This window comes from Solea solea, chromosome 3 (genome assembly GCF_958295425.1).
Source record: "Solea solea chromosome 3, fSolSol10.1, whole genome shotgun sequence".
Classification (NCBI taxonomy): domain Eukaryota; kingdom Metazoa; phylum Chordata; class Actinopteri; order Pleuronectiformes; family Soleidae; genus Solea; species Solea solea.
Window position 1 is genome coordinate 17,155,774 of NC_081136.1, and position 13,197 is coordinate 17,168,970.

General features: G+C 43.3%; 1 protein-coding gene across 7 annotated transcripts in view; it reads left to right on the forward strand.

Moving 5' to 3' along the window:
* LOC131456092 (nuclear factor 1 B-type-like) overlaps positions 1–13,197 on the forward strand; it is a 70,913-nt gene that overhangs the window by 31,532 nt on the left and 26,184 nt on the right. For 6 of the 7 annotated variants that reach the window (XM_058624080.1, XM_058624081.1, XM_058624078.1 and 3 more), the window contains exons 3-4: positions 8,501–8,557; positions 10,516–10,584. In XM_058624080.1, coding sequence (XP_058480063.1) covers positions 8,501–8,557; positions 10,516–10,584 — 126 coding nt within the window. The remainder of the gene's footprint in view (positions 1–8,500; positions 8,558–10,515; positions 10,585–13,197) is intronic. The other variant, XM_058624082.1, reaches the window with a different exon arrangement.

The following is a 13,197-nucleotide window of genomic DNA, read 5'->3' on the forward strand; positions in this document are numbered from 1 at the left end:
CGTGCAGGTTTGAACCCTCTCTCTGTGTTTCTGGCCTCCCATGCCCATTGCCACTCAAGCAGCAGGGGTCCGCCGCATTTGTCTAATAATTATCCGAGTGGATGGGGGGGTTCTGAAGATGAAAGACACGAATCACAGAGCTCCTCTGTCAAAGGTCTGTCTGCCTGACTAGGGGGTTTTGGATCTATCTCCCTTGTCCTCTTCTCTTTCGCTGCATCTACTGCCCACCCCGCCAACTCTACTCCGTCTCTCTCACACACACACACACACACTCACACACACAGGCTTACTTTTCCTCAAGAGCTGCCTCCACGGAGCATAATCGCCGACAGTGAACGCTCGTGCATGGCCCCCACTAACACCACCCCACCCCACCAGCTACCCCGCTGATTCATTCACAACTACAAAACTGCAGAAATACCCCCCACCCTCACATCCTGAAAGACTTCAGACTCTCTTCTTCTTTTTTTTTTTCTTCCTGACCCTCACATGCTCCGCCCACCGACCCATTGGCTAGCCTCCCACCTCAGCCAGCCCCCCAATCCCCCACCCCCCGCCTCATCCTTTCTCCTCCCCACCCTCCCCACCACCACCTTTCTCCTTCTTCTCCTCTTAACTACTGGCTAGGAGTTAATGGACTGTTTTGGCGAGTCTCCAGACGGTGAGTGTCACCTCATTAGCCTATAGCGGCTCGGTCCCAGACTGCTCCTTGTGTGTGTGTCAGTCTGTGTGTGTGTGTGTGTAGGAGGAGGACTACAATGACGGAATGCCATTGGTTTGGCTCCCCCAACCCTCCCACCTCACACCCCTTACCCTCTCTCCTTCCCACCACTACAATGAATGAGAAAACACGCATGCATAATGAAATCTATAGTCTCGTCCTCACTCCACCCTCCTTTCCCTCTTTCCGCCACAGCCGTGCATTAAAACAAAACAAAAAAAACACTCCTGCTTGGAAGTTTGCCACCATGGTTATTAAAAAGTGTCTACGAAGGAGAGTGATGTGGCCAACCTTCCACCCTTGCATGGACCTATCCTTTTTTATCCTGGCTCGCCGAATGGCAGGGTGGCAACAGCGGGCAAATGTAAATGCCACCCGGTCCTGCCAGTCAATTACACCACAACAAAGCTAATTGTTTGTTTGGTGCATACCACAAAGATGCCAAGGTTGGCCATTGACGGGCCCCTTTGTTTCAACGCAGATGCAAAGTTCCCTTTTCTCACAGGCCAGACTTAACGCTGATTACACTTGTGAATGATGAGACTTCACTTTGGAAAGCCGGCGAATGCATGTGAGAAAAGAAAGAAAAAGATGGCTATGCAAAGAAGCACTTTTAGTCATTTTGTTGTTTTCATTTGCCACATTAGTGAGCAAATCATTTTGATGGTAAAAAGTAAAATATTCAAATATCTTCCTAAAGCATGACTTGAGTTTATATACAAACAATGCCAAATTCAAAGACATTTTCTTTTTTTTTGTACTCAAATGTCCGTTGGGAAATTTGTCCCTGAAATTAACCCATCCTCTACTAGGAACCTTCTGAGAATTAGAAGCAGTGGGCAGTGGGAAGCTTGCTCAGGGCTAGCTCATCTTTTTTGACCTGGTGGGGAAACAAATGAGCATTTTTATATCATAATTACCTTAAATGATTGGTAAGATTATCAAAATTGTTAGAGAGATTTGTGTTCACATTAAGACTATGCCTTAATACTATCACTTAATGTAATGGATGGTGCCAGGTGCCACAAAGGAGATTAAAAAACAAGTTTGGGCAGCAAGCTGAGAGTGAAGTGTCAGCGACAGACAAAATGAAAGAGGACACAGTAAAAGGAACAGAAAAGGGAAGGCAATAAAAAAAGCAAAAGGAGCGGCTGCAGTGTGAGAAAAGGACAAACAAAGTAAGTGGGGAGCAGTGTGTGTGTGTGAGTGTGAGTGGAGGCCGGTCTGGTAATTTTTTTTGGGACTGATGATGTGCAGTGACTGAATGCAACACCGACAGTGTGTACAGTGCAGGACAGCTAACTTTTACCATGAACGCTTGTGATTTGTCCATATGTGTCAAGGTGGGTTAACTTTATTTCCGAAATTAAAAAGGTGGGGAAGTTGAACTCAGACGGCTTAACCCTCATCTGCATCTTTAGTTTTGAGCCAGTGTATCTCTTTGTGCTCGCCCCGGTTCTTCCTTCTCCTCTCAGGCCGATGTGGCTAATGATCTTTCAGGCCATTCAGTCCGTTGTTCAGGGCCCACTCGCCGCTGAATATGCTCCCTCCCCGTCCACACTGTTTGGTGACCTCAATGAGGAGCCTGTTGTCCTCCCCGGCTCGGTTAAAATGCTCTCCTCTTTTCATTGCCGTGAGAGTTTATGGAGGAGAAGGCACAGAGAGCCGGCGCAGAGAAAGAGGGCCCGCTCTCCACCAGCATTAGCATGCACTGATTAGAAACAAACACACACTGATGATGCATGCATGCACACACACACACACACACACACACACACACACACACACACTATGGCTTGTCATTGTTCTTGTCTGGGCTGGGATCCCACTTGATTCCATAAGTCTCAAACCCCGACAGTCCTACTGAGTGTGTACATGCATATGTGTGTGTGTGTGTGTCCCTTCCCGCTCCATTGAACAAGTCTGTGGTGTCTGTCTTGGAGAAAAGAAGCAAAATGTCATTGTTCTCACAGACGTTTCAACTTTGCCCCCTCTCACTTTCTCCCAGCTTCTCTCTTATGTTCATCTGAATGTGTGTGTGTGTGTGTGGGTGCATGTGTGTGTGTAACTCATCCTATTGTACCTGCATTCCCCCGTCCGTGTCATTTGATAGGGTAGCTATCTGGATTACTAGGTGCTTCTGTAAGTCAATAAGAAATACTCGCCTTGTTCCAATTATGAGATAATCATTACAGTGTCACACAGTGTGTGTGTGTGTGTGTGCCACTGGTGGAACATAGTCATAGTTTGTCAAAAGGAATTCAAGACTATCGATTTCTGTCTGCACAGAGGTGTCAGATTTTTTTTTTTTTGTAGAGGGTTGATGACCCACCAAATATAGGTAAAATAGTTCCACTATGATACGACTCTGCTTTTCAAATGTTTGTGTTTTATCACTTAGTCAACGCTCGTCCTCCTTGTGAGACGACACAAGATGGCGTCCAACTCGGCTACATCATTTGTCTTCTCCCTCGGCGTCGCTCTCTTTTTTTGGCCAGGTCAGGTGCCAAACCTTTGCAGAATGCCATGCAGGAGTCCAGGCGAGTGCGGTAGGGGGTACTGCGATGCCAGCATTTGGTGTGTGTGTGTGTGTGTGTGTGTGTGTGAGCAGGGAGGGGGTTAGTGGTGGTGATGGCGGGGGGGATCATCATCGCCAGTTGGCAGGCTGGCACACAATGCCTGGCACGATAAGATCCTCCCTCTTCTGCGGGCAGATTTCCTCGCCCGAATCTTTTGTTTGGCTTGTTTGGGTTGCGGCTCATCCTGATAAAGGCCACTTTGTTTAGACAACAAAGCGCGAGGGACGGAATAAAGAGAGAGATAAAGAGACAAAGAGGCTAAAAAGGCGGCAAACCGAGGAGAGAACCACATTCATTCAAAAAAGAATGAAAAAGTGAAGAAGATATCACAAAAAAAAAAAGAAAAGATATAGGACTCATGCTTTAGCAGATTACATGATATTGTCACAGATACACAGTGAACTGTAGATTCAGAGATGAGGTACAATAGAGGACAGATACTATTGCAGGCACTGGGACAGCGATGGACAGATAGTGAGGGGAAGGAAGAAAGAAAGATTTGAAGAAGAGAGCAGGTTCTGCCGGCTGTTGGAACTCAGCCCAAGTAGTGTGAGGTCATCAGCAAAGCTGTGAATGATAGAAACCAGGAGCAGAGCAGGACAGTGCACAAAGTACACACACTGCACACGCACACGCACATGCACACACTGCACGTACAGCAGACAGTCATTTATGCATTCTGTCAAGACTTGCATGACCCTGTGCTGCACACACACACACACGCACACACTCATATTTCAGGCGTGCATTTGCGGCAAAGGACACACTGGAGTCTCCTGCAGCGAAACAGGAAAGAAAGGCAGGAGGACACCGAGCAGAAAGTCTGCTCGGCCACATCAAATATTTACCCAGGAGCAGCTGTATTGTCGAAACATTACGCATCAGAGCTGCTCCGTAATTAGGTCGATATTTTCAGCCCCCCTCTCCCTCTCACTGTTTCCCTACTTCTCCGGGAGTCCACCCCACCTCTCCACCTCTCCTCTACACGACCCTCCCCTCGCCTCCCCAGGCTGCTGAAATGCGTCTTGGCTCGGGACCCATGCCTCTGGCAGCCAGAGTGTTATACATGTGCACAGAACCCCGCTCGGCATAAAATGGCTGCCAGACAGGCTTCTCCTCCTGAAATGTCGACAGCGGTATGCATCGGCAGGGTGTGCGTGTCACGCGTGCGCACTGTTTTTGTTTTTTTTCAATGGAGTATATCTGTACATGTCTGCAAGGAACGTGCACCGCTGTCACATAAAAAAAAAGTTTAATGCGCACTGTACAGTATGTGCATGTGGGCTCCGCGTTTTAGTGGGTGTCATGCCAAAAAAACGAGTGGGTGGGTTAGTTAGAGTGTGTGTGAGTGTTTAAGTTATTATAAAATCCAGACGAGTAACACACTTGGGTGTAGAGACGACTCACAAGCTCTGAGAAACTTTCTTGCCGAGCCAGATTTCTGTTGCCATTACCCCTAATTGCCCTAATCATTACAGTGGAATGATAAGTATCCCTCTGGACAAGAAGGTGTAAGAACTCATGGACACGTCCAAAATATCCCTCTGCAACTTTTTTTTTCTTTTTTTTCTGCTGAGTAACAGCAGATAATCTGATTCATACATGGTGCTGTTTTTTTTCACTTCCTTCATGAACCAGTTTGTTTATTTAAACAAGTGGCAGGGACGGTGGGTGCCAAGAAATGTTGTTTTTGGAAAAGGGCCGTGTGTGTGTGCATGTTTATGTGTATGTGTGTGTGTGTGTGTGTGTGTGTGTGGTGTCTGGCTCTGTGATCAAGCCCTGCCAAGCTTCCAGGGCAAAGCTCAGCCTCCTTGGCCGCAACTGTTTATTTACAGGTTACACTACTGTTTATTTAAAGACTATCAGATTGGACGGGCTTCTGCACAGGACACCTTTCAGATACAGATACCAGGATTTGGGCTCCTCTTATCCAACTGTATTTCAGCCATTTTCTGAGCTGTTTAAAAAAACTAAAATACAAGTCAGAATCTTTCTAATTGGATAAAACTGACTTGTACTTGAATACCTGTTGAGTTACAACATGTACTAGATGTGAAATGTCTTAAATAGAAGACTGGAGCAAACTCACAGCCTGAGAAATGCATATTTACAGTGAATATTCGAAGAAATAGAAGTATGAAGCCTGCCCTTCTTGGGTCAAAGGTAAAATGTAATGCAATAGGGGAGGTGTTTCTAGGTCTGGTGCAGGCCTGGCAGATGCTCCATATGCTTGCATCCCACCTTGAGTCATCCAGGTGGTCTCTCCTGGTGCTACAGTGGGGCCTCATGCTGGAAGATTCTTCCTGGGATCTCTAATTGCCATGACCATCTGCTCTTTTTGTCATGGTTGCCTGTTCAGCACTTGATGAAGAAAAAGGAGAAGGAGGAGAAAACCAAACAAAACCAAACCACAAACTCTAATCTGATCTAAACAACCCGGTGCTCCTTTCCCACCTTTACCTCTTCTTTTTTTTCTGCTCCTCCGACACTTTTCTCTTCCCTAGTTGGTTTCCTTCCCTCTCAGCAGTTCTCAGAGAGTGAGCTTGGCGTTGGCAGCCACAACTAGACTGATGGATGAGTCTGAAAGTGGCATATAGGGGGGAGGGTGATACAGGAGAAGACAAGGAGGCAAGGCCACTCAGTTCCCTTTGCCAAATCCACACAAACCTCAACTCAGCCGCAAAACCTGCTTCAGAGACTGAGTGTGTGTGTTGGTTTGCTATCAAGGGCCATTTAAATAGCGGAGGCAGACACACTTCAGTAAGCAAGATACTCTACTAAACTGACTGTAGATGTGAAAGTGAATGATTGGTCTCTACATGTTTGCCCTGTGATTGATTGGTGACCTGTCGAGGGCCTTTCGCACCATGTCGCCTGGGATTGACTCCAGGTCCCCGCGACCCTCGGGAGGAGGATAAAGCGGTAGACAATGACGGACTGAACGAAAATGACTTGGTCATGTTCAATACAGACATTTAAATTGAATTCATTTACAGGAACGTGACACTTTTGAGACTATAAGCCAGTCAGAAATAAACATTGTCAAACTGTTTTGTTTGTATACACGAGAGACTTAACAGAGACTGCACTGAAACAAGTTTTGGGGGAGTCAAGATTTTACTTTTATTGGATGAAGAGCTGAGATATATCGTAGGACTGTAACTTGCACAGTGTGTCTCGCATGTTTTTAGAGCTAAGCACTCTGGTAAGATTGTTTTTTTTCTTTCTCTTCTTAACGTATGGTCCTGTTCCCTCCCTACTTTGTCATTGTTGAGCTTCGGCCAAGAACATTCTGTTTTTGCAGTCCTGTTTAATAGTCAAATTTAGTAGAGGGGGAACAAGAGTGAGTGGGAGAGAGACATAGAGAGAGAGCAAGTAAGGGATAAATCTTTCAACCTTTTTTTCCCTCTCTTTTTCACCCCTCCTTCTGCGCTTCTCTCCGTTGCCTGTGTAATACAGCTCATGAGACCTGTGGCAGAAACATGGGTGTTGTTGTCAAATGTATCTGAGTTCACTATTTCGAGCTTCTTGTCTTGCTTGTCTGGATGATAAACTCCCTTTAAACTTGGCCCAGGTTGATTTGCAATGGGTTTCCACTCAGATTCCGCCATTAACTGTGAGGCAAGGCAGGATTTGCATGCACTCCAAGATCACATGACTGCAGGTTTTTATTGGCTTCAGCGTTAATCGGCATCAGCGGGAACAAAAGATTTGGATGAACATGCTGGCTGGTTCTGTTTTATTTTTGCCAGAGATGCGCCATTTTTGTTGCAGCGCTACAACACACATTCATCGACCGGCCGCTAGTCGTTTTACACCCAGATTGATCCAAAAAGAGACCAGAGTAAAAGAAGCTCAATAGATGCTTTGTCTACAGTAGTTGTTGTTGTTTTCATTTGGTTTCCAATGTGTCTGTTACGTCACAATTTAGAAGAAGAGAAAAAAAACATCATTTTGAAAAAATGCAGGCCTCTACGTGGCACATAACAATGTATACAATCACAGAAAGAGAGACATAATGAAGAAAGCCCGGGGGACCAAGGAAAGAAAATAAAAGCTATCATAAAGTGAACCGACCAAATTACGAAGATAAGCAACAGAGAATGCATGTGCGAGAGAGAGGAGGGACTATGACGTCCTTGTTTTCCCAAAAGTAGCGTCTTAGTTGTCTTCATGAAAACGCAAGGGTGGCGTTTGGAGATGTTCCCACTCTGAGACCTGTTTTCATTTCAGCATTTCAGTGCTCCCAAAACGTCAGTTCTGTGTGGATACAATTAGGGTTAGGGTAACGTAGACTTGTTTTTGTGTGGACAGTAACTTAGTGTGAAAAAGGTTTGTGAGTACAAGGCCTCACCACAAAAAACCAACCATCATTGTGTGTACAGATTGCCATCTCACAATGATTCCTATCATTTGTTGTGATGTTTTACAGCGTATGTGCTGCATGATGCAAAAGGAAAAGGACCCTTGTTGCCTGTCAGTGATAAATGAGAGCAGGAGCTGATAGATTCCCCTCCCAGCGGGGCTCAGAGGGAAAAGACGTCAATCCGGGCCATCTCATACCACAGCCTGAGCAGCGTAGCCGGTGGAAAGAATTCCACTCATGTTTCCTTGTATTTTCCCGCCCCTCCTGTCCTCTCTCCACATTTTGTTCTGTGTTCGTACCTTGCACAGCAGGACTGAACACATTCTGTACCCTCCCAACACTCCCTCAGCCCCCTTTTGAAAAATTACCCAGCCGTCTGCTGGTGAAAACTTTGAAAGTCAGACACAGAGCTCTCTCTTCAGTTTGCCCCACCAGTCATGATCATGCTGTTCAAACAACACTGTCCTGTTCAATGTGCAGTCGGCACACTTTTCCTTAATGTGCAGATAAGAGAAAAGGTTTAGTCTCCCTTGAAGGAAATATCCCGAATCGCACTTTGTCCTCTTGTTGTCCTCAAGTCATTTCTTTATTTGACGGTGGTTAATCAACAATAGGTGAATGAAAAAGTGAACAAGTGAATGCTTTTATAGATATAGTAAAATGCAGATGTATTTATACGTAAAAAACAAACAAATATTCTTGTCACAGTCCCATGAGGATTATAGCTGAAAATAATGAGTGACGACAAGGAAACTGTGTTTTAGGAAGACGGTATGTTGTTGTCCTCATGTTATACTAACATGGCCCCTCCTCTCTCTCTCTACATGTTTGCAGACTCACAGCAGTCAGGAAGTCCCAGTAACAATGAGCCAGGCAAGAACCCTCTTCCAGGTATGTGCAGCACCAGTTCTCCCTTCTGTCTTTGCTCTATTGTGCCCCTGCAGGTTGCTCACTGCACTGCAGTCGACAGCATTACTTACTTAGGGGCTGTCCGTGGTGAATCCGCTTTTTTTTATCGTATCAGTGTTTCATCCACACGGAAATGGCGTATTGGAAATTCTATTTTTTTGAAAATGGGTCCGAGAGTGGGACAATCTCAAAAATGCCACCCTTGTATTTTCATGTAGACAACAATACGCTACTTTGGGTCTTGGTCTGTTTGCTTTACGATTACGTACTTATATTTTCTGTCCTTCTTTCCAGGCTTTCAGCATGTCTGTGATTGTATACATTATTTGAAAAAAAAAAAAAAAAGAAAGAAAGAAAAGAACGTTTGTACGCAGTGCACATGACGTACGTCTTCTTCTCTGCTTTTGGTTACTGGCCTGGCATATTTAGGACAGCGTTTCGAGTCATTTTCGTGTGGATGACAACATTTCCTGACATGATGCCGTGTTTACGTAAAACCTTTCCAAAACGACAAAGAAAAAGACCGTTTATGTTTCGTTCCGTTTCCATGTGGATCGGGCCTTTACGGTGCTGATCTGCTGTGAACCTGGTGACTTGCTGTAATAAAAACAAGCTGCAGCCTGGTCACAAACCATGTGGTTAGGGGTAGCAGTCTGCTGTGAAGTGTGCAAAAAAACGGCTATTTTGAAACATCAAAAACTTGGGGGTCCATCTTATGCTATTACTCCACTTCTTAAACTGCTTACAAATGAGCCATCAATTGAGAATACATAAGCCAAATTGACACATTTAGTGTAAAAGGCGTAAATTAAAAACTTGAAGTTATTATTTAGCTTCACTCTGACATTCACTGGCTGAAAGGAGACATTTTTAATCTTTGCATGGTGTAATATAAAAATTTTATTGGATCATTAAATGTGAATTGTCATCATCCCGGTGGCAACATCAAAAACAGCAAAGCATAACAGGAGGTTGCAAATTTGGCTGGTAACAGAGCTCAACAAGGTGTGCCAGCAGACCTGTGGAGAACGTTTTTTTTTTTTTTGACAGCGCCGTTCCCCTGAACTGACCTGCACAGTGTCGTCACAATGTTGGTATGAAAATAGTTTGAGAAGTGTAATTAGTTTTCTACCTCAAGAGCAGGTTCTGCTCATGTGAGTTCCAAGGAAAACATACCAGCGATCCAATGACTCAGGCCTGGGAGGTTTTTTGGCGGTGGCGCAGTTCCCTGCTAAAGCCGTTGGCTCACAGGAGTCATTAGGCTTTGTAAGCACCAGTCAAGCTGCCTATCTTTCAGTACTGAATCAAAGTCATTTGGGTGTCAATTACTTGTCTGTTTCTGGGGCAGGTCATTCAGAAGATCATGAAAAGAAAACATCATAATTATTTGTTTGTTTATTCTAAAAAATAGTACGAGTGGAGATCACCTGCAGCGGAAACAACCTTGTCGCGCCTCAAATGCAGCTCATGATCCCAGCGAATTTCGTGTGGCGATACTTACACTGTGTCTTAGCATAACAGAGTCAATATTGACACTTGTGAAGTTTAACTTGGTTATTTAATTAACTAGGCAGCACCTGCGGCACTGGCTCATTCGTTTAATGTGTTTAATCTGCTAATCTAGTCATGCGTTCCTACTCGCTTAAAATAAAGTTTTCACTCTTATCTTATCTTACCTTCCCATGTAATACAACAGAAAGCTTGAAATAAAAACTGAAATTATGTATTAGCATAAAGAAACACATTAATTCATCAAGTAAACCCAAAAACAACCCAGCCATAGATTTGAGATTACTCGGTAGGCAGTTAATCCAATGTTTGTGCTCATTTAACACAAATCATAATTTATTTTTTACAGACTTAGTAAATTGCAAAGAATTTCAAATTAATTTAACTAATGATGACATGCTTCACTTCTGTGTGTGTGCCTTTGTCTACAGTCTACTTGGAAGACAGCTTCATCAAATCAGGAGTCTTCAGTGTTTCAGAACTGGTGCGAGTGTCCAGAAGTAAGTTCATTATTATTATTGTTATATTCATATATATTAATTTGCAGGCTGCACAACCTGTTGTTCTGAAGTTATTATTTTCTTTTATTTACTCTTCGTTGCACTAGTAAGCTACACAGAGAATTCAAATTAATTTACAAGTGAGGCCTATAATAAGAAGAAATAACACCAGAAAACAATAGATTTGATTGAAAAAGACTTGATTGGTCCCACATTGGGGAAATTCACTTGTTGAAACAGTGGAGTTGGGAGCAGACATTACCACAGTATGATTTTAAAAATAAGCAATATGAAATATACGAGGCAAAAAATAAAAATACTATAAGTGAACAGGTTTGCAATAAAAGTATTGAAAAGAAAAAAATATTATACCTATTTTCAACATGGTGCCCTGTGAGTGACAGTTGGTCATAGCAGCTTCAACAGCAATTGGTTTAATTAACCAATAAATAGCATGCTGCATTTCACACTAACTATGTCCGTTTAAAACCGTTAAATGGGATTTTGACTAAAGGTCTAAAGGTCGATTAATCGAGAAAATAATCGTCAGACTAAACGATTGTGAAAATAATCGGTAGTTACAGCCATTAAAATGAACGAGTGACACACTGCCCTTGATTTGACTCTTTATCAGTCATGATTCTTTCAGTTGTTTTTCAACTCCTTTGTAACATCACTGATACGGCTACAGAGTCAGAGAGGTGTCAATCAAGTTCCATTCTTAACAGGTGATATAACTGAAAACACACGTGTGGACATGAATCAAACACAGACGGGTGCATTTAAATAACTGAAAAAATAATTATAATTATGTTCATATGTGAAAAAAAAAAAAAAGTCTGCAACGTTCATAAATTACCAACTCTGTATGTTCACTGTCATCCACCTGAGAGCAGTGTGGTGGTGAATCCAGTTTGGCCAGTGTGCTTTTCAGCGAAGAGAGAACCAGAGCGCAGAGCAATCTGCACAAACCTGTGTGTATCTGCATAGACATGTCTGCCCTCCGCAGATTCGTTGACAGTTGTTCTTCTTCCAGTCCTCTTTTTCCCCCCGAAGCACCGTTTACCTTTACTGTCCTCGGCTGAAACATGCTTGTGTTACACAAAAACCCCCCAGTGTTAGAACAATACATGCCTGCATGTTGTTGTTGTATGTACCCTTGTTCACTGCTGTGGTGCATTTTGAGGCAACAGTGATTTGTTAGTTAATTGTGTAGCTCAACAATACATGACAAATGAAAGATTATAAAGGTTTTGTTTGCCGTGTGTTCACGCACACTAACAGTTAAAGTGCCTCTGACTTGTGCACACGTCTTCAGTCAACAGCATTTAAAAAAAAAAAATGGATATATGATGCTTATATAAACGGGGAAAAAAAGCCAAAGTCGATGTTTTTTGAATCAGAATAAGCAGCTGTTAACATTAACGTGTACATAATTAACGTGTATTTTTGTAATGAAATTTTATTGATTTTCAAAGTGCACAGTGTAACAAAAAGTCTTGATCAAGACTTGTTGCAAAATGAGTATAATACAAATCAGTATATATATATAAAGGAGAGAGATTAACAGTCAGTGTCAGGATTCATTATAAAACTTAACCCACCCTGTCTGTCATAAATCTGAAATTTCACAAGGTAAATAAAGTAAGACTGTTTGCCATATTTTTTTTAGAAAACGTTTAATTTCCTTCAACTTAGCAGTGCTTACGATTGGTAAGATCTTCTCTGCTGAAATAAAATATGTCCAGCTGGCAGCAGCAGTTTCATTAAGAGAGTCTATTTTAAGGGGTTGATATCACAACCTTCTGGTGAGAATCCAGACAAAAACAATGCAGGTTCCAGTTTAAGACATTTAATGCTGACCTTGGATTCTGTTTACCAACTGTATCAAAGTGTCTCTGGTGTCATTTCACTGGTCCGAGAGCGAATATCCTCTGAAAGACTGTGTTTTTGTTTAGCGTTTAATCCCCCCTTACACACACGCACACACACTCCCTCAACCAGATGGCCACTGTGCTGGTGTACGTGCTCTCGTGTGACTGAGCCCGATTTCACTGAAGTCAGGATGGAATTTTAAAAAGGGTCGATGGACGCACAGGAATTGTCACTCACTCAGCTGGTCCTTCCCTGGGAAGATATCTAAGCAGCCGCTCGTCCGTCATCGTCCTCCTCTCTGGACTCTCCAGGCTGTTGAGACATTCTTTGAAGTCCATCAAAGTGAGCTGCTGAGTTCAAGGCAGTGCTTCCACGAGCGAGTACACTCATTAATGCAACAGGAGCCTCCACTGCAAGTGGAAAAATATTTTGTCAACAGAGCAGGCGGCGAGTACGGGCGAATAAAGCTGTTGATCTGGATTTATGAAGACCACAGTCTGTTTTATACAGTTTTCAGTCACTGTTATGCGGCTTGAAGATGTCGAAGATGAAGCTGCAGGAGGAAAAGAGGAAGTCCACAAAAAGGGATTGTGGATTAGGGATGGGAATCACAGGAAACCTCGATACATGGTTCCACGATACCAATAATATCATGATACACCGATTCCGTCATAATAAATATATTGCAAGACAATCATATAGCGATACATGACTATATCTCTGTAACTGAAGAAAACT